The sequence below is a fragment of the Pogona vitticeps genome, chromosome 2 (genome assembly GCF_051106095.1).
Source record: "Pogona vitticeps strain Pit_001003342236 chromosome 2, PviZW2.1, whole genome shotgun sequence".
In the NCBI taxonomy this organism is placed as follows: domain Eukaryota; kingdom Metazoa; phylum Chordata; class Lepidosauria; order Squamata; family Agamidae; genus Pogona; species Pogona vitticeps.
The window spans coordinates 5,138,647-5,160,230 of NC_135784.1; the positions used below are offsets into that span (position 1 = coordinate 5,138,647).

The 21,584-nt window shown below is 55.9% G+C and overlaps 3 protein-coding genes across 5 annotated transcripts; all 3 read right to left on the reverse strand.

Annotated features, from left to right (window-relative positions):
• Positions 1–1,574: 1,574 nt before the first annotated feature.
• On the reverse strand, positions 1,575–5,747 carry LOC140703851 (heme-binding protein 2-like). The gene is made up of 6 exons (XM_078387356.1): positions 5,592–5,747; positions 4,946–5,021; positions 4,677–4,797; positions 3,596–3,726; positions 2,641–2,804; positions 1,575–2,436 (listed from the first exon to the last, which is right to left on the reverse strand). The coding sequence occupies exons 1-6, from the start codon at positions 5,741–5,743 to the stop codon at positions 2,352–2,354; spliced, it is 729 nt and encodes a 242-aa protein (XP_078243482.1). The 5' UTR covers positions 5,744–5,747; the 3' UTR covers positions 1,575–2,351.
• A 3,975-nt stretch (positions 5,748–9,722) lies between these two features.
• LOC110091024 (heme-binding protein 2) lies at positions 9,723–15,589 on the reverse strand. The gene is made up of 7 exons (XM_072987972.2): positions 15,454–15,589; positions 15,163–15,278; positions 14,362–14,437; positions 14,129–14,249; positions 11,750–11,880; positions 10,813–10,976; positions 9,723–10,604 (listed from the first exon to the last, which is right to left on the reverse strand). The coding sequence occupies exons 2-7, from the start codon at positions 15,240–15,242 to the stop codon at positions 10,520–10,522; spliced, it is 657 nt and encodes a 218-aa protein (XP_072844073.2). The 5' UTR covers positions 15,243–15,278; positions 15,454–15,589; the 3' UTR covers positions 9,723–10,519.
• Positions 15,590–15,718: 129 nt separating this feature from the next.
• ZBTB22 (zinc finger and BTB domain containing 22) lies at positions 15,719–21,584 on the reverse strand. Of its 3 annotated transcripts, none has more exons than XM_072987576.2 (3): positions 21,351–21,584; positions 19,724–19,842; positions 15,719–18,539 (listed from the first exon to the last, which is right to left on the reverse strand). In XM_072987576.2, the coding sequence occupies exon 3, from the start codon at positions 18,505–18,507 to the stop codon at positions 16,897–16,899; it is 1,611 nt and encodes a 536-aa protein (XP_072843677.2). In that variant the 5' UTR covers positions 18,508–18,539; positions 19,724–19,842; positions 21,351–21,584; the 3' UTR covers positions 15,719–16,896. The 3 variants fall into 3 exon arrangements, with proteins under 3 accessions (XP_072843677.2, XP_072843676.2, XP_078243284.1); XM_072987575.2 differs by having other exon boundaries at positions 19,669–19,842; positions 21,351–21,583; XM_078387158.1 differs by lacking the exon at positions 21,351–21,584 and adding an exon at positions 20,138–20,939 and having other exon boundaries at positions 19,669–19,842.

Genomic DNA, 21,584 nt, shown 5'->3' on the forward strand with positions numbered 1-21,584 from the left:
AGGCGGGCGGGGCGGGGCGGGTCGAGGGGCGGGCGCGGGGCTCCTCTGGGCACGTGCAGAGTGCCGCCGCCCCCCCTTCGCGGTCTCTGCCCGCTTCCCTTCCCCGAGGAAGAGCACAGCGCCCCCCCCAGCGGCGGAGAAGCGCTCGCGTGTCCCGGGCGCGGAGGGGACAGACGCGCGTCCAGGCGCCTCGCCCGCCGGCCACCTGCGTTGGCGGTGCCGACGTGCCGCGCGTGGGGTGCGGGAAGGTTAGGGTTCACACGTTCCAGGAACCGGGGCGCGGGGGGTGGGGACTCAGAGGACGCCCCTCTCCTTGGGATACAAATGCCGCGCTTTGGTCACATCGTGTCCGCGTGGATATTTGGGGGGCTTGGGGGGGGGATCGCTTCTATCCAGTTCTGAGTTCAGGCTCCCTCAGAAGTCTCTTGCGAGGCTAAGAGGTCATTTTGATCTCTCTCTTTTTGGGGGGCTTATGAGCTGGATAGGGTCCTTTTTTAAAAGAGGAAAGGCAGGTTATTAAATATTTTAAAAGATAAATAATAGGGAAGGGAAGAGGGGGAACCACCCCCTGGTCAGCTGAGCATCAACAATAGCGCCACCCCTGGGTTTGGCTTCTTCCTCATTCAGAATCCTCTTGGGATTGTTTATTCCTGTCGTCCCCCCCCCCACTCGACAGCCATCCTGATAGAGCTTCATTCGCACAGTTTCCCCAGGAGGACCCCAGAGGGCTCATGCCTCTCCCCATAGGCCTCCCATGTTTTCCCATCCCATAACCCCCACCACCTCTGAATGGCAACAAGAAAATTGCATCGGGGTTTTTTGGGGGGCGGGAGGAAAAGGCCTTCTGAGAGGTAGAATCTCGTGAACCACAAAGATTTAAAGACTTGCCTGTGCACCGAATTATCTCTTTTTGCACCAGATTTAAATTTCCCTTCGAATCCTGATTACTAACTAGCAGCTATTAGTATAAGCCAAGGAGGGCTCCTTTATTACATTCATGGCTTTACTTTTCCTCCAGGAAGATCACAAAGTTCTCACCTTCCTATTTCTATGGAGAGAGCAAGTGCGAATCCACAGTGAATGGGTGGAGATTTGATTTTTTTTTTTAACCTGGGGATTAGAACTCAGGCATCCCAATTCCTAGTCCCTCCATCTACTGGATTTCCAGCCTCAGAAAAAGACCCGCTTAATCCAAGAGAGGACGTCGTTGTGATGAATATACCCTTATTGATTTCCTTCTGATCTCTTCCAAGGAATGAGGGCTCGCTGTCCGGTCAGACTTAAGTGGCACCAGCGACTCAGCTCGGGGTTGTTGTTGTTGTTTTTTTCAGTGGCTCGGACTCAACTCCTGACTCAGGACCCACCCCTCCTTTTTTTTTCCCTGGGGAACAAAGCTTGTTTCTAATAGGGACTTGCGACTTGATCTCAAAGACACAAAACTTGGGACTTGCCAACGTCCCTGCTCTATTCTGACTATATTTCCCTCTCCTTGGGATACACACGGATCATATTTGAGAGGAGCCCAATTCCCCTTCCAGCGCTTTGTTCCCCTTACACAAAAGTTGCAGGCGGTATTTTCATACATCGGTGAGTTTTATTCGCCAGGCCCCTTCCATAGAGAGCGCTCCCTGGCTTTCAAGAGTTACAAAGAAGGTCACAAGCTACAAGGGGGGGGGGTGAGAACAGAAGGGAGGGGGGCACAATTTGGGGGTGGGATGGGAAACTCATTTGTTGGAGTCTGACAGCTGGGAAAGGGGGATTCGGAGGGCAAAGCCACCAAGGAGGAAAATAGCCAGTTCCGTTTCTGTAGAGTTGAGACAGGAAACGTGGGAGAGGCAGCCCATAATCTGCCCTGTGATAGTTTTATTCGGGGGGGGGGGGACACACAGACAACCAGAAATATTAGAGGAAGGACAAAAGCAGAGATGACTTGGAAGTCCGGTTTGTTTGTTTTTAAAGTATTCGGGGAGCGAAGAGTTGCATTTCTTCTCTTATTCTCCCTTTTTTTCCCCTCTTGCTGCAAAAAACGGAGGTGGGGGAAGGCTGGCTAGGGGTGCAAGAAGCATTCCTGAGGGCCTGCATAGGGTCACCAGGGCCAAGGGAGAGGCCTGGAGAACCTCAGCCCCTCTGCTCCTGGAGTGCTTGTCCCGCGGAGTGGGACGGTCCCCCCAGAGTCTCTTCTCTGTTCCCGGAAGGGGAGGGGGAAAAAGGCATCGGGTTGACTCCTCGCGCAACTGGAGAATCAGCCTGGCCATCCGCATGGAGCAACAGCCAAGCTTTGTCCAGAGGTGGCCAAGACGTCTGGGTCTCTCGCTGTTGCTGGACGAGCCCCGAGGCACGTGGAGGGCTGGTTATTCCTCAAGGGTAGAGCCGCACCCCAGCTCTCCCTGTGCAATCCGCCAGACCTCATTCCGCCGGCCAACAACTTCCCAGGGACTGGTTGAATGGGAGAGAGAGAGAAAAAAAGGGGGGGGGGGAGGTTAGTATTGAAAGGAGATGTAACCTGCCCACGAAGGGACCTCTTCTCCCTGGGGAGGCCCGCCTTGCATGGCCGTTGCAGAGACTCCCCCTCCCTCCGTCTCCCACGCAAGGGGACATCCTAACACAACACAAACTCAAGAGGGTTCCCCAGGCACCCACCTGTTGAAGCCGGCCGTGTAATACAGGCCTGCCTGGGTGGCCCGGCCCGCCTCCTGCAGCTTCGCATCCAGGGATCGGAGCTGGACCTGGAGGGTCCAGTCCGTCATCCAGCCCCCGAAAAATCGGACGTAGACCTCTTGCGGAGGGAAGCGCTCCAGGTACACCTGAGGGACCAGGAGGAAAGGGGGGGAGGTGAGAGAGAGGTTGGTGGGTCTCCTAGTGGCGGGCCTGGGCTCTCCTCTAGAGCAGAAAGAGGCTGAAACCAGGTTGGGCAAATCACAGGAAAGTAGATAATTATTGCGAGTTGTGGGGAAAACAGCCAGCAAAAGGTCGGGCTGGATTTCTGAAGTGTGGGGCAAAATAAAGAACCCAAAATGCATTTTTGTCATCCATCCATCCGTTCATTCATTCAGACAGACAGCCGTTACTAACTTAGCAGAGGGAGAAGACACTTTGGAGAAAAGTACACCACACTACCCAGGGGCAACAGAAGAAAGCGTGTGAACCTGAGAGAAGAGGTCTGGGTTCAAGATCTACCCCCCTTTCCTCTCCCCCTTTCCTCTCCCCCTAACTGTGGAGCCTTGGGGTTCCTCCCTTGGCCTCAGTTTTCTCCACCTGTAAAATGGGAACGGATGATAGGCTGCCCAAGGAGCTGGTACGTGACATGAAATGAGCAGTTCCTTCCCTCCCCCCCCCCGTTGCTTTCTACATGCAGGGATGCAGATGGTGTGTGTGTGTGTTTTGTTCTGCTTACATGGGGGAAGGGACTGTCTTATCTTACATAATGAAGCACTACAACCATGTAAGCCGCCCCGAGTAGACACGGTCTAGAGGGGTGGGGTAAAAATTAAATAAATAAATAAATAAACAAATAAGATCACTCCTCCAGAAGTCCGTGTAGGAGTGTGTTTGGAGGGGTGGGGAGTGGGGTAGGGGGAAGAAGGCACCTACGCACCGTTTGATCCGTGGGGGCGGGGGGGTCCTCCCGAAAGGCCTCTGGCAGCATGAAGTACACGTTGATCCCCTGTCCCTCCTGCCCATCTTCGACCCGGGCCAAGACGGGGGCTGTCATGGGAATCTTGACCTCTGGGGGGGGGGAGGAAGGAGGAGGAGAGAAGGAAGGATCATTCTAGCGTAAGGCTGGGGGATGTAGGGCAGGCTCCGTGGGGGACTCAGCACAGGTGGGAACCCTGCCCTTTGGGAATTGCAGGGTTGAAGGGAGCCAAGAGGGTCTCTAGAGTTTAAGTCCCAACCCTGGGTCATCCAGATGTTCTTGGACTACAACTCCCAGAAATCAAAGCTAGCAGAGCTGGCAGGGTGAAGGCTTCTTTTGGGAATTGCAATCCAAGAACACTTGGTTGACCCAGGGTTGGGGGTCACTGCTGTAGATTTCCCCCCCCCAACTTATTCAGGGCAGGCGGGCACCCCGGGGGGGGGGGGCTTGGCCTGCACCGCTTCTGCTCCAGTGAACGAAAGGTCTCGCCCACCGGGTCCTTCTTCTGTTAAGGTGGAGCAGGCAGTTCAGGGGCAGGATATTTTTTTAGCATTTTCCCCTCCTAACCCCCCCCCAGCATTGATAAATGGGGGCACTGCTGCTCATTGATAAGAATTGGGGGGGAGGGGTCCCTAAGGATGCCTTTAATTAGTTTTTAGGTTTTAAAACCACAACCAGACTTTTCTAAACTGACTTTAATTTTAAAAACCAACAGATTCATTTAAGTAATCTGCCTTGATGGAAGCCTCTGCTGCGATCAGGGAGGAATGTAGAGGGGGGAGCGTTACGGGGGGGGGGGTTAGTCCTATTCACACACACCCCTCAGATGCCCAGAGGAAAAGTAACAATGCTGCTGGTTCGCCCCTTGTGTAACAGAGCCTCCCACTCCAGGAGCAGTCTACCTCGGGAGTCAAACTACTGGCCTGGCCAAGAGCAAACACGAAAGGGGCTGCCGCTGGAGGGCGTATGCCCCGGTACCCTTCTTCCCTCCTCTCTTCCCGGACCCCCTCTCCCCCCCCCCGTGCCCCTCAGCTCTTCTTACGTCGCTCGTTGGCTCCCTGGATGTAGCGGAAGAGCCGCCAGAAGCCTCGGAAAAGGGCAGGCGTGTACTCGGAGCTGTTGAATCGGGTCCCCACCCACGACGAGGCGGGATAGCGCCGGGCCTGCACGTGTGAACGGGAGAAGAGAGAGATGGCGAGTTGGAGGAGGGGGGGCGTCTCTCTCCCGCGAGCAAAGGGTGGGTTATACCCTCCCGCCCAACACGCACATTCACGCCCCATCCACACGAACGGAGCGGGGGCGGGGGCTCACCTGGTAGCCGTCCCCGTGGCAGAGCACCGTGTAGGGGAGACACTCGCGGCCTTCCTTGCAAGGAGGGGGCTCTTTCCTGGAAGAAAGGGTCGTGGGGATGGGAGTAGGTGACCGGGGGGTGGGAGGCGGCAGGAAGGCAGAGCTCGAACTGCAAGGGAGAATACCCCCCCACACCTTTTCACGGAACGCCCGTCTTTTCGCCAACGGCCCCTTTAACGTGTTTCGAACGTGGACCTTCGCGGTCGTGGGAACGCCTCTCCGGGACGATGCGAGTGCCCAGCAGCGCCCCACGTGGGTCCGCCCAGAAAGAAACTTCACCTGCCTTTCCCGGCCTGACCCCCGACACTCGCGGTGGGGGGGGGGGTGAGGAAAGGTTGCCAGGGTTGGACCCATCCCCAGAGAAGCGGTTGTGGGAACATGACAGGGGGTTTGCCTGGGAGGATGTGTGTGTGCGCATCCGTTGGGTTGGGGTAGCCAGGTGGAGGGGGCTTGACAAATGTGGGGTTGGTTCTTTTTTGGGGGGGGAGGAGTCCCCTTTCCCTTTGGCACTGCAGAGCAGAAAAGGGACCCTCGGGATCGCTGGGAGTCCAGCCCCTCTCAAGGTGGGGGATTCGAACCCCCAACCTCTGGCCCGTTAGCCACTTACCTCTCGACCTCACAGGGGCCCGGCCCGGCCCACAGCAGGAGCAGCAGCAGGGAGACCATGACAGCTTCTGGGCGCAGCATTTTTTGGGGGGGGGGATCCTCAAGAGAGAGACGGCTGGGGCGGGGAGGAGAGAGGGAGACACACACACACATCGCACTGTGGGTGCCGTCAGATCCACTGAAAAGATGCCCTCCCCCAGCCCCTCCAAAGGTGCAGACCCACTTCCAGCCTTCCCCCCCCCACCCCACCCCCACCCCACAGATCTCGGGGTCCCCCTCCTCTGCCCGCCTTCCTCACCTTCTTCCAAAGCAGGCAGGAGAGGCCGAGGGGAGGCGAGCGCGATGCCGGAGCCCTGTGCCTGTCCTTTTTAAGGCCTGCTGGCCGGAAAGGGGGGGGGTTACGAAAGCCCCTCCCCAGGCCAGGCGTGGGGCCAGGAACGCCCGGCCCCGGTTGTGTAACACCGAGTTTTATAACCCTCCGAAACGTGGGTGTGTGTGTGTGTGTCCCCTTCCCACACACGCCAGGGCAAGAACGCCCAGACACACCAGGACCGGAATCAATAAATATAGGTTTTCTAAAAAGCTCTCCAACCAAAGTTAAGTAACTACACTGTAAAACAAAACAAACTCTCCATCTACGTAAGAGGCTGGCCTTCCGGAGGTGTGTGCAGACTGGGGGTCGGGAGGGGGTGCCGTGGGGTGGGAATGGGGGGGTCGTGGAGGGAGGGGCTGATGAAAGAACCCCAGATGTAGGGGGGTACACAGGAATGCAAGCCACAGAGCTGTCAGTCCCCGCTGTGTTCCCTATCTTGGGGGGGGGGGGAGCGGAGGTTGGGTCCCATCCCCACAACAAGCCACTGGGGGGGGGGAGGGTGTTCCACAGTCTTTGAGGGAGGGGTCCCCATTCTGGGGGGAAAAGGAGAACAGTTCCCAAAGGGTCCGAGGGGGGGGGCTGTGAGTTTGGCCTGCCCTTCTGTTTCTGGGTGTTTCAAACCAATGCCACGCATCCACAGCCCCAAAGACATGGAGAAAGACACACACACAGAGAGAGAGAGAGAGAGAGAGAGAGAGAGAGAGAGAATGTCCCACAGATCGTTTGGCACAGGGGCTCTGAGCCTTGTGTGTGTCTGTCTGTCTGTCTTTCCACCCCACTCCTCCTCCTCCATCACCACCCCACACTGACCCTGGGACCTCTTGCTCAGCTACCCCACCCACCCACCGGGCACAAAGAGGGAGGGGGCCGCTACGTGAATGAACCACACACACACACACACACACACACACACACACACACACACACAGAACGACAACACGTAATTAAGGCAGCAAGAGAGTGAGTGAGTGAGTGAGTTAGTGTTTGGGTCTCTTGAGACAAACATCGCCCCCCCCCCAAAAAAAAACAGCAGCAACAACATACATGGATGTCAACTAAGAACAGAAGGGCGAGGGGACGGTGGGGAGCGACCGTGCTGAGCCCATGGTGCCACTGGGCTCTCCTTTCACCTCTGCTCGAGACAGCGCGCTGGGCAGGGAGCTGGGCTGGGCGAGGTACTCCTCTGGGCACGTGCAGAGTGCCGCCGCCCCCTTCGCGGTCTCTGCCTGCTTAAAAGCCAGTGTAATGACTTACAGCATCCAGGTGAAGCAAGATGATGTACAGTGATGCCTTGCTAGACATTGACTTTTTTGCAATCGCTATAGCAATTTGCAAAATAGTGATTCCTATGGGGGAATTTTGCTGGACAATGTTTAGTCCCTGCTTCACAAACCGATTTTTGCTAGATGACGATTTGCTTTTCGCTAGGCAATGATTTCAGTGGAATGGATTATCATCGTCTAGCGAGGCACCACTGTATTGCTTGATTGTTAACAAGACCAGCTGTAAATGGAGAAATGTGATTGGCTGTTCTGAGTATAAATGTGACTGATACAGAACAGACCTTAAGGCTCAGCAGTAAGTCTGATGGTCATTTACTGCTATGTCAATGCTCTGAATGTTACTATGCCAAATGTACTTTGCTCTGTATATACAGTATGTGTATACAGTACAGTGTTGCCTTGCTTAATCAGCGCACCGTTCAACGACGAATTCGCATAGTGATGCGTTTTTTGCTATCGCTAATGTGATCGCATTGCAATGTTTTTTAAACAGCTGATCGGCGGTTCCAAAATGGCCACCCGCAGCGTTTTTGCGCCCTGCCCTCGCTTACCGGGAAGCGAAAATGGCGGCCGGATCGAGGATTCCCCGCATAGCAGTGAGTTTTCGCCCCAATATGAACGCATTAAACCCATTTTAATGCGTTCCTATGGGGTTCCCCCCCCCGCATAGCGATGAATCCGGATAGCGACGTTAATCCTGGAACGGATTAACGTCGCTATGCAGGGCACCACTGTATATGTTTTGCCATAATCAATATAATCTATTCTAATTACTAAGAACTCTCTCGTGTTGTTTTCTCCCCACATCTAAGTCTCTAAGTCACTCAATCCCTAAGTCTCTTGCTTTGCTTATGTTAAAGTGGGATTCAACCAGACTCTAGGAACTTTTCTTGAGGCCTGTGCCTAATTAAGACTCCGGAGTTTTGGCCCCACGCCAACAGAAAGGGAGGTTATTAAATATTTAAATAGATAAATAATAGGGAAGGGAAAAGGGGAATCCACCCCCTGGTCAGCTGGGCGGCAACAATAGCCCTATCTCAGGGTTTGACTTCTTCCTCATTTAGACTCCTCTTGGGATTTTTTATTCCTGTTTCCCCCCCCACACTCGACAGCCATCCTGATAGAGCCTCATTCGCACAATTTCCCCAGGAGGACCCCAGAGGGCTCATGCCTCTTCCCATAGGTCTCCCATGTTTTCCCATCCCATAACCCCCCTCCCCTCCCTCTATATGGCAAAAAGAAAATTGCATCTTTTTTTTTTTTTGAGGAAAAGGCCTTCTGAGAGGTAGAATCTCGTGAGCCACAAAGATTTAAAGACTTGCCTGTGCTCCGAATTCTCTCCTTTTGCACCAGATTTAAATTTCCCTCCGAATCCTGATTACTAATTAGCAGCTATTAAAAGCCAAGGGAGGGCTCAATGGTACCGCAGATGCTTTATTCTTTCTTACATTTGTGGCCTTACTTTTTCTTCCAGGAAGATCACTGGTTCTCGCCTCCCTATTTCTATGGAGAGTGACTGAGATTCCACAGGGAATGGGTGGAGAGTTTTTTGTTTTTTAATCTTTAGATTTGAACCCAGGCGTCCAGATTCCTAGTCCCTCCGTCTACCTACTATAGCACACTGGATTTCCAACCTCAGAAAAAGACCCACTTAATCCAGGAGAGGACGTCGTTGTGATGAATATATCCCCATTGAATTCCTTCTGATCTCTTCCAGGGATGAGGGTTCGCTGTCCAGTCAGACTTCTGTTGCACTGAAGACTCAGCTCGGTTTTTGTTGTTGTTGTTGTTGTTTTTTCCAGTGTCTCCGACTCATGACTCGGAATCCACCCACCCCTCCCTTTTTTTCCTGGGGAACAAAGCTTGTTTTTAATAGGGACTTGGACTCGGGACTTGATCCCAAAGACTCAAGACTTGGGACTTGCCAACTTCCCTGGTCTATTCCAGCTCAAGCCCAGTTCCCCATATTCTACAGGTATAGTAGCATCAGAACGGAACGGATGCTGGCGTGGACGAGCGAGAGGAACAAACAGGGAGTGCTTCGGGTTCAAGAAAGCTACTCTTTTTTTGCTGCAGACGAGCCTAAGCAGGCACCATCAGGATTTCAGTCCTGCCGACAAAAGTCCAGCTCCTGAACGGCAGCCTGAGCGGAGTTCGGCAGAGTCAGATTCCCCAGGGCAATCAAGGGGTATCATCTCAAAACAGCATGAAATCTAGAACCCAAACTCCTGAGCGGTGAGTGCGTGAACCACCGGCTGTATATCCAGGATGAACCACCTCTTGGCTCACAAAGGAGCAGTATCTGGAAGAGTGGCTCGCTTGCCATGGGGGGGGGGCTGGGTAAGACAGGTGTGAAAACACTGCTGTAATTCATTGCTATATTTCTCTCTCTTTGGGAAACACATGGATAAAATTGGAGAAGGCCCAATTCCCTTTGCAATACTCTTGTCCCCTTACATAAAAGCTACAGGCGGTATTTTTCATACATTGATGAGTTTTATTTATCGGGCTCGTCCCTAGAGAGCGCTCCCTGGCTTTCAAGAGTTACAAAGAAGGTCACAAGCTACAATAGAGGGAGGGGGGTAGAGAACAGGAGGGAGGGGGGCACAATTTGGGGGTGGGATGGGAAACTCATTTGTTGGAGTCTGATAGCTGGGAAGGGGGATTCGGAGGGCAAAGCCTCCTTTCCACCAAGGAGGAAAATAGCCAGTTCTGTTTCTGTAGAGTTGAGGCAGGAAACATGGGAGAGGCAGCCCATAATATGCCCTGTGATAGTTTTATTGGGGGGGGGGACACACAGACAACCAGAAATGTTGGAGGAAGGACAAAAGCAGAGATGATTTGAAGTCCAGTTTATTTGGGTTTTTTTAAGTATTCGGGGAGTGAAGAGTTGCATTTCTTCTCTTATTCCCCTCTCCCTTTTTTCCCCTCTTGCCACAAAAAAACAGGGAGGTGGGGGAAGGCTGGCCAGGAGCATTCCGGAGGGCCTGCATTGGGTCACCAGGGCCAAGGGAGACGCCTGGAGAACCTCAGCCCCTCTGCCCCTGGAGTGCTGGTCCTGCGGAGTGGGACGGTCCCCCCAGAGTCTCTTCTCTGTCCCCGGAAGGGGAGGGGGAATGGCATCGGGTTGACTCCTTCTCCCGCCACTGGAGAGGGGGCAGAATCAGCCCACCCACCCCCACGGAGGGAAGGCCAAGCTTTGTCCAGAGGCGGCCAAGACGTCTGGGTCCCTTACTGTCACTGGACCGAACCCCAAGGCACGTGGAGGGCTGGTTATTCCTCAAGGGTAGAGCCGCACCCCAGCTCTCCCTGTGCGATCCGCCAGACCTCATTCCGCCGGCTAGCAATTTCCCAGGGACTGGGGGGCGGGGGCGGGAGAGAGAAAGAGGGGAAGGGAAAGGTTAGTAAGAAAAGGAGCTGTAACCCCCCCCACACACAAAGGGACCTCTTCTTCCTGGAGAGGCACGCCTTGCTTGGCCCCAGCACAGACTCCCTCTCCCTCCGTCTCCCATGCAAGGGGAAGTCCTAACACAACACAAACTCAAGAGGGTTCCCCAGACACCCACCTGTTGAAGCCGGCCGTGTAATACAGGCCTGCCTGGGTGGCCCGGCCCGCCTCCTGCAGCTTCGCATCCAGGGATTCGAGCTCAACCTGGAGAGTCTGGTTCGTCATCCAGCCCCTGAAGGACCGGACATAGGCCTCTTGGGGAGGGAAGCGCTCCAGGTACACCTGAGGGACCAAAAGGAAAGAGGGGGAGGCGAGAGAGAGGTTGGTGGGTCTCCTAGTGGTAGGGCTTCACTCTCCTCTAGAGCAGAAAGAGGCTGAAACCAAGTTGGGCAAACCTCAGAGAAGTAGGTGATTATTGAGGGTTGTGGGGAAAACAGCCAGGAAAAGGTCTGGCTGGATTTCTGAAGTGTGGGGCAAAAAAAAAAAAAAAAAAAAAAAAGAACCCAAAATGGATTTTTGTCATCCATCCATCCATCCATTCATTCAGCCAGAGAGACAGCCATCAGCTACTTACTTAGCAGAGGGAGAAGACATTTTGGAGAAAAGTACACCAAGCTACCCAGGGGCAACAGAAGAAAGCATGTGAACCTGAGATAAGAGCTCTGGGTTCAAGATCTACCCCCTTCCTCTCCCCCTAACTGTGGAGCCTTGCGGTTCCTCTCTTGGCCACAGTTTTCTCCACCTGTAAAATGGGAACAGATGATAGGGTGCCCAGAAAAGGCCCTTAAGAAACTAAACACCCTACAAGCTGTTAAAGGAGCTGGTAGGTGACACACTTCCTCCCCCCCCCCCGTTGCTTTCTACATGCAGGGATGCAGATGGTGTGTGTGTGTGTTTTGTTCTGCTTACATGGAGGAAGGGATTGCCTTGTCTTACATAATGAAGCAGATCACTCCTCCAGAGGTCTGGCGGGGGCAGAGTGGCAAGGAGAAGCAAGGCAGAGAGAGGAGCAGGGTTCAATTAAGTGGGGTAGGGGTAAGAAGGCACCTACGCACCGTTTCATCCATGGGGGCAGGGGGGTCCTGCTGAAAGGCCTTCGGCAGCATGAAGTACATATTGATACCCTGTCTCTCCGGCCCATTTTCGACCCGGGTCAAGACGGGGGCTGCCATGGGAATCCTGACCCCTGGGGGGGGGAGGAAGGAGGATGAGAGAAAGGGGAAATGGATGCAGGGGGACACCATTTGCAATAGTCATGAGCCAGCCACATCCCCCCCTCCCCAAACCCACGCGATCCCTTTAACTACCTGCTTGATTTCATCCCAGGCTGGAATCGCCACAAGGTGGGAACTTTGGAGGGCACAGGAATGATCATTCCAGCATAAGGCTGGGGTTGTAGGGCAGGCGCCGTGGGGGACTCAGCACAGGTGGGAATCCTTCCATTTGGAAATTGCAGGGTTGAAGGGAGCCAAGAGGGTCTCTAGAGATAAGACTGGTGAAGTCCCAATCCTGGGTCATCCAGATGTTCTTGGACTGCAATTCCCAGAAATCAAAGCTAGCAGAGCTGGCGGGGTGAAGGCGTCTTTTGGGAATTGCACTCCAAGAACACTTGGTTGACCCAGGGTTGGGGGTCACTGCTGTAGACTCCCGCCCCCAACTTATTCAGGGCAGGAGGGCACCCCGGGGGGGGGCTTGGCTTGCCCCACTTCCGCTCCAGTGAACGAAAGGTCTCACCCACCCGGTCCTTCTTCTGCCACAGGCTCAGTCCGTTAAGGGTTCCCAAATAGAGCGGAGAAGGGCACGAAATGATTCGTGTGGCTTCCCATGAAATGGCACGAATCGATTCGTGCCCATCTCTATTCCCGAATCTTCTTTAGGTTTGGGCCACTCCCCAGTTTCCATACTTTATCGCTTTGGTTGCAGGTTAGTTTTTTTTCCTGGGGGTGTGTGAGAATGAGGCATCCTTCAGTCTCGAAAGACTATGGTAACATGCTCTGTATGGAGGACTTGGAACAGCATCTAGTGTGGCTGAGGAGGCCAATTCAAGAGTGACCATCCCTTCCACACTGAAGACAAATCCAATCTGACCCCTGTCCAGCTCCCTGATTTTGTCGCTTTCGGGACTGCCTCTTTGCCTCGGCCTGCTGGACAAGGGTCTCTTCAAATTGGGAGAGGCCATGATGCACTGCCTGAACGCTCAGAGGTCAGGGTTTCCCATCTGCTGAGGTCCATTCCTAAGGCCTTCAGATCCCGCTTGCAGATGTCCTTGTATCGCAGCTGTGGTCTCCCTCTGGGGCGATTTCCCTGCACTAATTCTCCATACAGGAGATCCTTTGGAATCCAACCATCAGCCATTCTCACGATGTGCCCAAGCCAACGTAGATGTCGCTGCTTCAGTAAGGTATATATGCTAAAAATTCCAGCTCGTTCTAGGACTACTCTGTTTGGAACTTTGTCCTGCCAGGTGGTACCAAAAATCCGTCGGAGGCAACGCATATGGAGAGTGTTCAGCTTCCTCTCCTGCTGTGCACGAAGGGTCCAGGACTCCCTGCAGTATAGGAGTGTGCTTAGGACACAGGCTCTATAGACCTGGATTTTGGTGTATGCCGTCAACTTCTTATTAAGCCATACTCTCTTTGTGAGTCTAGAGAACATGGTAGCTGCTTTGCCAATACATTTATCCAGCTCGGCTAACTCTTCGGGGGGGGGGAGGAGCAGGCTGTGCTGAAAATAAGCTTTTAAGTTAACAGGTACAAACTAGGGGATAATTCTCTCTCTCTGTGTGTGTGTGTTTATGAGAGAGAGAGAGATAGAAGCAGTGGCAAAGGCGGCTTGTGCATAGTTGAGTGTTAAGCACTGTGTGTTTTTTTGTGTTGTTGTTCTTAAGGTGGAGCAGGCAGTTCAGGGGCGGTTTTTTTTTTTTAGCATTTCCCCCTCCTAAACCCCCCAGCATTGATAAATGGGGGCACTGCTGCTCATTGATAAGAATTGGGGGGGGAGGGGTTCCTAAGGATGCCTTTAATTAGTTTTTAGGTTTTAAAACCACAATCAGACTTTTCTAAGCTGACTAAAAAATTTTTTTTAAAAAAGATTCATTTAAAGTAATCTGCCTTGATGGAAACCTCTGCTGAGATCAGGGAGGGATGTGGAGGGGGGGAGCGTTACCGGGGGGGGGGGTTAGTCCTATTCACACACACCCCTCAGATGCCCAGAGGAAAAGTAACAACGCTGCTGGTTTGCACCTTGCCTAACAGAGCCTCCCAGTCCAGAAGCAGTCTACCTTGGGAGTCAAACTACTGGCCTGGCCAAGAGCAAACACGAAAGGGGCTGCCACTGGAGGGCTTCCGTGGGGCATCTGGCTGCCAGCACTCTGCATATGCCCCGGCACCCTTCTTCCCTCCCGTCCCCAAGGCCCCCCCCCGCTCTCTTCTTACGTTGCTCGTTGGCTCTCTGGATGTAGCGCAAGAGCCGCAAGAAGCCTTGGAAAGGGGTGGGCATGCCCCCGGAGCTGTTGATTCGAATCCCCACCCAGGACGAGGCGGGATAGCGCCGGGCCTGCACGTGTGAACGGGAGAAGAGAGAAGGCGAGTTGCGGGTATGTGTGTGTGTGTCTCTCTCTCTCACGCAGGCTCACACCCCATCCACACGAAAGGAGCGGGGGGCTCACCTGGTAGCCGTCCCCGTTGCAGAGCGCCGTGTAAGGGAGACACTCGCGGCTTGTCCTGCAGGTGGGGGGCACGTTCCTGGAAAAAAGGGTCATGGGAATGGGGGTAGGTGACCGGGGGTGGGGGGCGCCGAAAAGGCAGAGCTTGAACTGGGAAGAATAACCTGCCCCCCCCGCTCCCACTCTTTTCACGGAACGCCCGTCTTTTCGCGAACGGCCCCCTTAAGCAGGCACGTGTTTCGAAGGCGGACCTTCGTGGTCGTCGAAACGTCTCTCCAGGGAAGACTGAGTGGTGCCCAGCAGCGCCCAACTGGGGGCCGCCCAGAAAGAAACTTCACCTGCCTTTCCCCCTACATTTGCGGGGGGCGGGGGCAAAGAAAGGTTGCAAAAGTGGGACCCATCCCCAGTGAAGGGCTGAGGGATGACGGGGGGGGGGGAGGAGAGAGTTCATCAGGACAGGCAGTGAAAACCGGGGGGGGGGCGATCTTGGCTAAGCTCGGCCCTGCACCCTCCCCAGTGGGCGGTTGTGGGAACATGACTGGGGCCTTGCCTAGGAGGGGGGTTGCACCCGTTGGGTTGGGGTAGCCAGGTGGAGGGGGCTTGGCAAATGTGGGGTGGGGTGCGTTCTTTTTTGGGGGGAGGAGTCCCCTTTCCCTTTGGCATTGCAGAGCAGAAAAGGGACCATCGGGACAGCTGGGAGTCCAGCCCCTCTCAAGGTGGGGGATTCGAACCCCCAACCTCTGGATCCCCAGCTGGAGATCTCACCCACCGAGCCCTCCGGGCCCGTTCTCTTTACCCACTTACCTCTCGACCTCACAAGGGCCCGGCCCGGCCCAGAGCAGGAGCAGCAGCAGGGATACCACAGCAGCGTCTGGCCGCAGCATTTTTTTTTGGGGGGGGGATCCTCAAGAGAGAGACGGCTGGGGCGGGGAGGAGAGAGGGAGACACACACACACATCACACTGTGGGTGCCGTCAGATCCACTGAAAAGATGCCCTCCCCCAGCCCCCCGAAAGGTGCAGACCCACTTGAGGCTTTCCCACCACCACCACCCCAAAGATCTCGGGGTCCCCCTCCTCTGCCCGCCTTCCTCACCTTCTTCTTCCAAAGCAGCCAGGAGAGGCCGAGGGAACGCAAGCGCGACACACGAGCCTGTTGTCACCCTGCAGAGCCTTGCTTTTTAAAGGCCTGTTGACCGGAAGGGGGGGTTTACGAAAGCACCTCCACCCCCCTCCCCAGGGCAGGTGTGGGGCCAGGAACGCCCGACCCCGGTTGTGTAACACCAAGTTTTATAACCCTCCGAAACGTGGAGAGCCCCTCCCCACACGTGCCATGACCACCACTCGCAGACACACAAGGACCTGATCAATAAATATTTATAGATAAGTTTGTTTTCTAAATGGCCCTCCAACCAAAGTTCGGTACTGTAACTAAAACAAAACAAAAGTCTCCATCTTCGTAAGAGGCTGGCCTTCTGGAGGTGTGTGCAGACTGGGGGTCAGGAGCGGGTGCTGTGGAGCGGGAATGGGGGGGTCATGGAGGGAGGGGCTGATGAAAGAACCCCAGATGTAGGGGGGTGCAGAGGAATGCAAACCACAGAGCTGTCAGTCCCGGCCTGATCCCTATCCTGGGGGGGGGGGAGGAGGTTGGGTCCCATCCCCACAACAAGCCACTCTGGGTGTGTGTGTGTGTTCCCCAGTCTTTGTTTGGGCTGCCCGACTGTTTCTGGGTGTTTTAAACCAATGCCACACATTCACACCCACAAAGACATGAAGACACACACACACACACACAGTCCCTCAGCTCGCTTGGCACAGGGGCTCCGAGCCTTATGTGTGTGTGTCTTTCCACCCCACTCCTCCTCCTCCTCCATCGCCACCCCACACTGGCCACAGGACCTCTTGCGTTGTCCACTCAGCTACCCACCCACCTACTGGGCACAAAGAGGGAGGGGGCCGCTATGTGAATGAACCCCCCCACACACACACACGCACCAAGAACGACAGCACGTAATAAAGGCAGCAAGGAGGGGAGTGAGTGAGTGAGTTAGTGTTTGGGTCTCTTGAGACAGACATCCTCCCCCCCCCCCAAAAAAACAGCAACAACAACATACATGGATGTCAACAAAGAACAGAAGGCCGAGGGGAGGGTTCCCCCGAAGAAAGCCCAGAGGGGGAAGCGAAAGAGCCCACGTCTCCCCCGGAAGACAGAAAGGGAGAGAATCAGGAGAGTCCGGCATCCAGGCAAGGGGTCAGGGGCCGCATCCTGTAGCTGGCTTACCCCCCCCCCCCCTCTTATGTCTGCAGTGCTGGGTCCTGAGGCAGGTCCACCATGGGCACTGTGATGCCCCAGCTCCCTGCTGCTCTCAGCCGGAGGTGGGGTGGTGGGGGTGGGGGCTGTCCAGGGGATGGGGCAGCAGAGAGGGTCCCTATACTCCCCAGGCAGGAGGGGGAATGTCTCGGACCCCATCAAGCGGCCAAGGATCCATTTGGGTCACGAGAGTCTGCAGGAGGGGTCGGCCCCACGCACCCAGTCTGTTCACATCTTACTGCTCCCCGCGAAGCCCAGTTCGCTGCGGGGCGACCGTCCCGTGCCCCAGTCGGCCTCCCCACTGATCCGGGAAGGAGAGGCTTCCTTTTTGGGGGGCCCGGAGGCGGCAGGAGGGGTGCCCGAGAGGCCTCCCCCTCCTCCTCCTCCTCCCACCCCCGCGGCCGCCCCCCCTCCGCCGCCCAGGCGGTGCCGCCTCTCGCAGTGGCCCTTGTGGCGCATGAAGCTGTCGCGCCACATGAACTTCTTGGCGCAGACCTCGCACTCGTAGGGCTTGAGCCCCGTGTGGGTCTTCATGTGCTCGGTCAGGTGGTGCTTCATCTTGAACTTCTTGTTGCAGACCGGGCAGTCGAAGGGGCGCAGGTTGAGGTGCATGTTGACGTGCCGGTCACGCATGCTCTTGTGGGAGAAAGCCTTGCCGCAGTGGCACATGAAGATCTTGTTGCCGTCGCCCGAGCTGGCCGCCAGCTGCACCGCCCCGTGCTCCACGGGGGCGGCCTGCGGGGGGAAGATCATGATCTGGTTGCCCTGCATGTCCATGGGCAGGAGGGAGCGCTGGGCGAAGGAGGAGGAGGACGACGAGGAGGAGCCCCCCGGGAGGGGCGAGGCGTCCTCCAGGCCCTCGTACGGCGAGGGGAAGTCCTCCGATGACTCACAGAAGTTCACCTGCTCCTCCAGCTTGCCGCTCCCGCCCGGGTCCGTCAGGGTGCGCACGTCGCTGATGCTGAGCGCCGCCTCTGGGGCGGGACCGGCCCCCGCCACCTCCACGGGGTCCTCGTCCTCCTCGCAGGTCAGCACCAAGTCCTCCTGGGAGCGCTCCTTCTTGATGAAGACCCACTGCTTCTGGGGCATGATGCTGGGCCGGACGTAGGCGGGCCGGCGCCCCTCGCTGCTGCCGGGCTCCCCGCTGTCGCTGGCGTCGTCGTCCGTCTCCAGGATGAACTTGCTGCCCCCGGCGAAGGGGTCCGGGCAGCGGGCGACGGGGCCCTTCTCGGCCTGGAAGATGACCTCCTCGTCGTGGTCCTCCGAGCCCCCGTCGCGCTCCCCGGCCAGCCCTCCCCGGGGTTGGTACTTGCCCGGCTCGGCCGGCCCCTCGCCGAGATCGCGCGGGCTGAAGTAGTTGCTGCTGCTGGGGGACTGGTTGTCGCTGGTGCGGCTGGAGTGGGCCCGAAAGGACGAGGAGGAGGAGGAGGAGGAAGGCCCTAGCAGGGCCCCCCGCCGCTCCTTCAGCAGCTCTGTACACTTGTCCACGATGTGCCACATCTGGAGGACGCTGCCCACCGTCAGGTAGTTGACGATCTCGTCGGAGGCCATGGCCAGCTTCCCCGTGTAGGCCGAGGCCAGCACCGTCTCGAAAGCCACCGGGTCCATCACGCTGGGCAGGACGATGGAGGTCATGTTCTTCAGCAGCACCTGGTCATGGAAATACGGGGAAGAGGCCGCCAGCACTGCCCGGTGGGCCCGGAAGACCCGGCCCTGGACGTGGATGGCGATGTCGCACAGCTTGCCCTCCACCCGTTGCTGGTTGAGGTTCTCCAGCAGGGCAGTGGTGACCTCAGGGAAGTCCACGTGGACCACGGCCAGGCCGGAGGAGGGGTCCATGGTGCCACGGGTCTGGCCTGCCCCCCTCTCTTCTGCAAAAACACACACACAAAAAGGCGGCCGGGGGGGGGGGGGACAAGAATAGGCTGGTGAGAAACAAACAACAGAAGAAGGCATTTATCTTATGAAAGCACAAGAGAAAGGTTTGGGAGCCGAGATGTACACCCGGCAGGGAAGACGTGGCCCTGGAGGCTGGAGAGGGGCCACGGAGGAGTTTAAATCACAGGTGACAAAATAACTGTCTGGCAATCCACACGACCTGACACACAGTCACATCAGATGGATGTGATTTTTTAAAAAACCAAATTGATGTAAATTGTTATTTTTAAAAAATCCAATTAAAAAAAAAATAAAACGGTGATTTAAATCCTATGTTTGCCACAAATTCAGACCGCACGGCTCTAAAAGCGGTCTGCCGGCCTCTTGCACCAAATATAGCTTGCCACTGAAAACAAATAAAACCACCCAGTCTTTGCAAATAACCCCCTTAGGTCAAATTCGAACTTTCATGAACCACAGAGTACTATGACCCTGTTTTGTTTTGTTTTTGCAATGGCAAGAGACCAAATACATCGGCCTCTCCAAAAAACAGTTGCAACAGGAACCCTTAATCTTTCTCCTTTCCTTCCACCTCCTATTAACACTGCAAAGCTGGAAGAGACCCTACAGATCATCGAGACCAGACTCTGTGAAGGAAGCCCCATGGAGGGATCGAACTCCCAGCTGCCAGGTCCGCAACCAGACACCTAAACCACTGAGCTATCCACAACTGTATGAAGCACATGAAGCCTGCTTTTTTTATTCCGGCATACCAGGGAAGGTCTTCCTCAAATTACAGGAAGGGACAGACAGGCCATGCAATCCGCCAGGCTCCGCAGAGATCCGCATCGGGGTGGTTTGGCTTTCAACCAGTTCATAAATGTCCTGGACCAGACGAATGGGCAAGAAGGGGGTTCTCTGTGCCAGCAGGGCTAAGTTATTTGGGGATGGGGGTGAATCAGGAAGATATCCCAAAGAGGTCTTCCAAAGGAAAGGAGGGCCGGTCGTGAAATTCAAACGCACGCAAACAGAACGATAGCTCCTGGACGGAGGTTTCGGTGAAAAGGCTGGCCGACGGGAAGCGACGGGCAAAAGGGACCTATTAAGGCCCGCAAATATTACCAGATGTCCTAGAGAAGCAGGGGTTCCATTCGCCCGTCTTGGACGCAGCTCGTACCCGGGTTTTCGCCTCCACCCTGCCTGCCCAGGGTCAGTCTCCTCTCCTGCAGGCGGAGGGGGCCATCCCGCCTCTCCTGGTCCCGTTGGCTGCTTCCGGAGCCCTTCCGCCGGGAGACCCTACAAAATAAGTTTCACGCTCAGGGTGGCCACAGACTCAAAGGTGTCCAAAAGGGTTAGGGTTCAGGAAATAGCAGTTATCTGACAGCATCCGTCATAATGCAATGCTGCCTAACCCCCCCCCCCCAAATTGTGTAACGGAACCCTGGGGTGTTACAAAATTCAACTCGGACGCAACCCCGCTGTGTTATAACCACAACCGTCTCCCGGGGCGGCCCACGCAGCCTTCCCTGTTCAGCGGCCAAGCCTTGACGTTTCATAAGCAAGCAGGGGCGCACCCGCCCCTCACACCCACCCCTTTTTCCGTCACGATATAACCACACTCCTTGGCTTGTGTTGCCATCTTTCCTTCTTTGTGAAACTGTCTCGGAGGTTGGCAGCGAAGAGATCTGGAAGCTCCCCGCCTCGAAGGACAGCTCAGGTCAAGAGTTCGGTTGCACGGCCTTAAATTATGCAATCCCCCAGTTCAACAGTTGTGCAATTTTCACTTCAATAGGTTTTTTTTAACTTTAGTCTCTTTTGCTGTTCATTCTGCATTTAATCCATTAACCACCACCACAAATGCAGAGGGCGCATCTCCTCTGCACGTAGACGCGGATCGTGAGTCACTAAAATAAACCTGCTAGTCTTTAAAGTGCTGAAATAAGTTTGCTCTTCTTTTCAAACCCTGGTTTCCTTCCCCCCCCCCTCTTTGCTGAGATCCCAAAAACAACGTTTAGCATTTTTGGTTATTATTAAGTGACTGTGATTTCCAGGATCCCTTTTAGTGTCTATTGCAGATAAACTGTGAGAGTTTGACTTCTTCTGGTGATGGGCTGTTCGGAGGGAGGGGGAGGAAGAGTGTGTCTCTCAACTCCCCCTGCCTCTGGTTCACCCCAATGGGGGGGCAGAAGGTAGGGTGACCCAAGGGGGCCTGATCCTGATGTTGGGCTGTCTTAGAACAGCCCCCCCCCAACATCCTGGACTCAGAGGGAATGGGGGTGGTGGGGGGATCATCCCCAAACCCATCTGCCCCCTCATCCACCCACCCCCACCCTGAATTCTAGGGCAAGGGACCCCCCTCTCCTGTTCCTCCCACCCAGATGCCGGTGGGGTGGGTGCATCTTTTTTTGGGGGGGGGAAGGAAAAAAGCCAAGAGGAGAAGAGGGGGGGCTGGCTTGGTGTACACACTCCCCACTTTCTCATCCCCCCCTCCCCACCCCACCACTTCCCGCTGGCGGAATGCCATCTCCTCCTCCAGGGCCCCCCACCCCATCCCACCCCCCTCCTTCCGCCAGAGGCACTCTGCACGCGCTCAGAGGCCCCCAGGGCGCTGGGAGCCCCGCCTTGGCCTTTCATCCGCGCTCTGCACGCGCTCAGAGGCACAACCACCACCAACTCCTCCACCCCCCAGAGCCCCAGCGCAAGAAAGGGGGAGTTCTCGCCATTCCCGCCAAAGGGGGGGAAGGAGGCGAAGGAAAGGAGCCCCTCCCGCGAAGGGGGGGGCGGCGGCGGCGGCGGCGGCTGACCTCCCTCCCGTGATGCCTTGCGGCCGGGCCTAGCGCTCCTCCTCAACGCCTCTCACACCCTCCGGCCCGGGACGCTCCCTTCTCCGTCTCCCGGCGGCCGTCTGGGCTTCTCCTCCTCCTCCTCCGACCCCCCCCAGGAGCCCCTCTCGCGCCTGCCCTTCCGTGGCCGCGCGTTAAAGGCGCAGGCCCCCGCCGCCCTTGGTCCGGCCCCAGAGGCCGGGGTCTGGGAGCCGC

What these genes read in the sequence shown, in the direction of transcription:
- ZBTB22 (XM_072987576.2), bottom strand. Translation starts at nt 18,507, where the DNA reads ATGGACCCCTCCTCCGGCCTGGCCGTGGTCCACGTGGACTTCCCTGAG.
- LOC110091024 (XM_072987972.2), bottom strand. Translation starts at nt 15,242, where the DNA reads ATGCTGCGGCCAGACGCTGCTGTGGTATCCCTGCTGCTGCTCCTGCTC. An exon ending in GCAACGGGGACGGCTACCAG is followed by an intron (nt 14,250 to 14,361) that starts GTGAGCCCCCCG and finishes TCACACGTGCAG; the next exon opens with GCCCGGCGCTATCCCGCCTC. An exon ending in CCAGAGAGCCAACGAGCAAC is followed by an intron (nt 11,881 to 14,128) that starts GTAAGAAGAGAG and finishes TCCCCCCCCCAG; the next exon opens with GGGTCAGGATTCCCATGGCA.
- LOC140703851 (XM_078387356.1), bottom strand. Translation starts at nt 5,743, where the DNA reads ATGTGTGTGTGTGTCTCCCTCTCTCCTCCCCGCCCCAGCCGTCTCTCT. An exon ending in GCCACGGGGACGGCTACCAG is followed by an intron (nt 4,798 to 4,945) that starts GTGAGCCCCCGC and finishes TCACACGTGCAG; the next exon opens with GCCCGGCGCTATCCCGCCTC. An exon ending in TACACGGCCGGCTTCAACAG is followed by an intron (nt 2,437 to 2,640) that starts GTGGGTGCCTGG and finishes CCATTCAACCAG; the next exon opens with TCCCTGGGAAGTTGTTGGCC.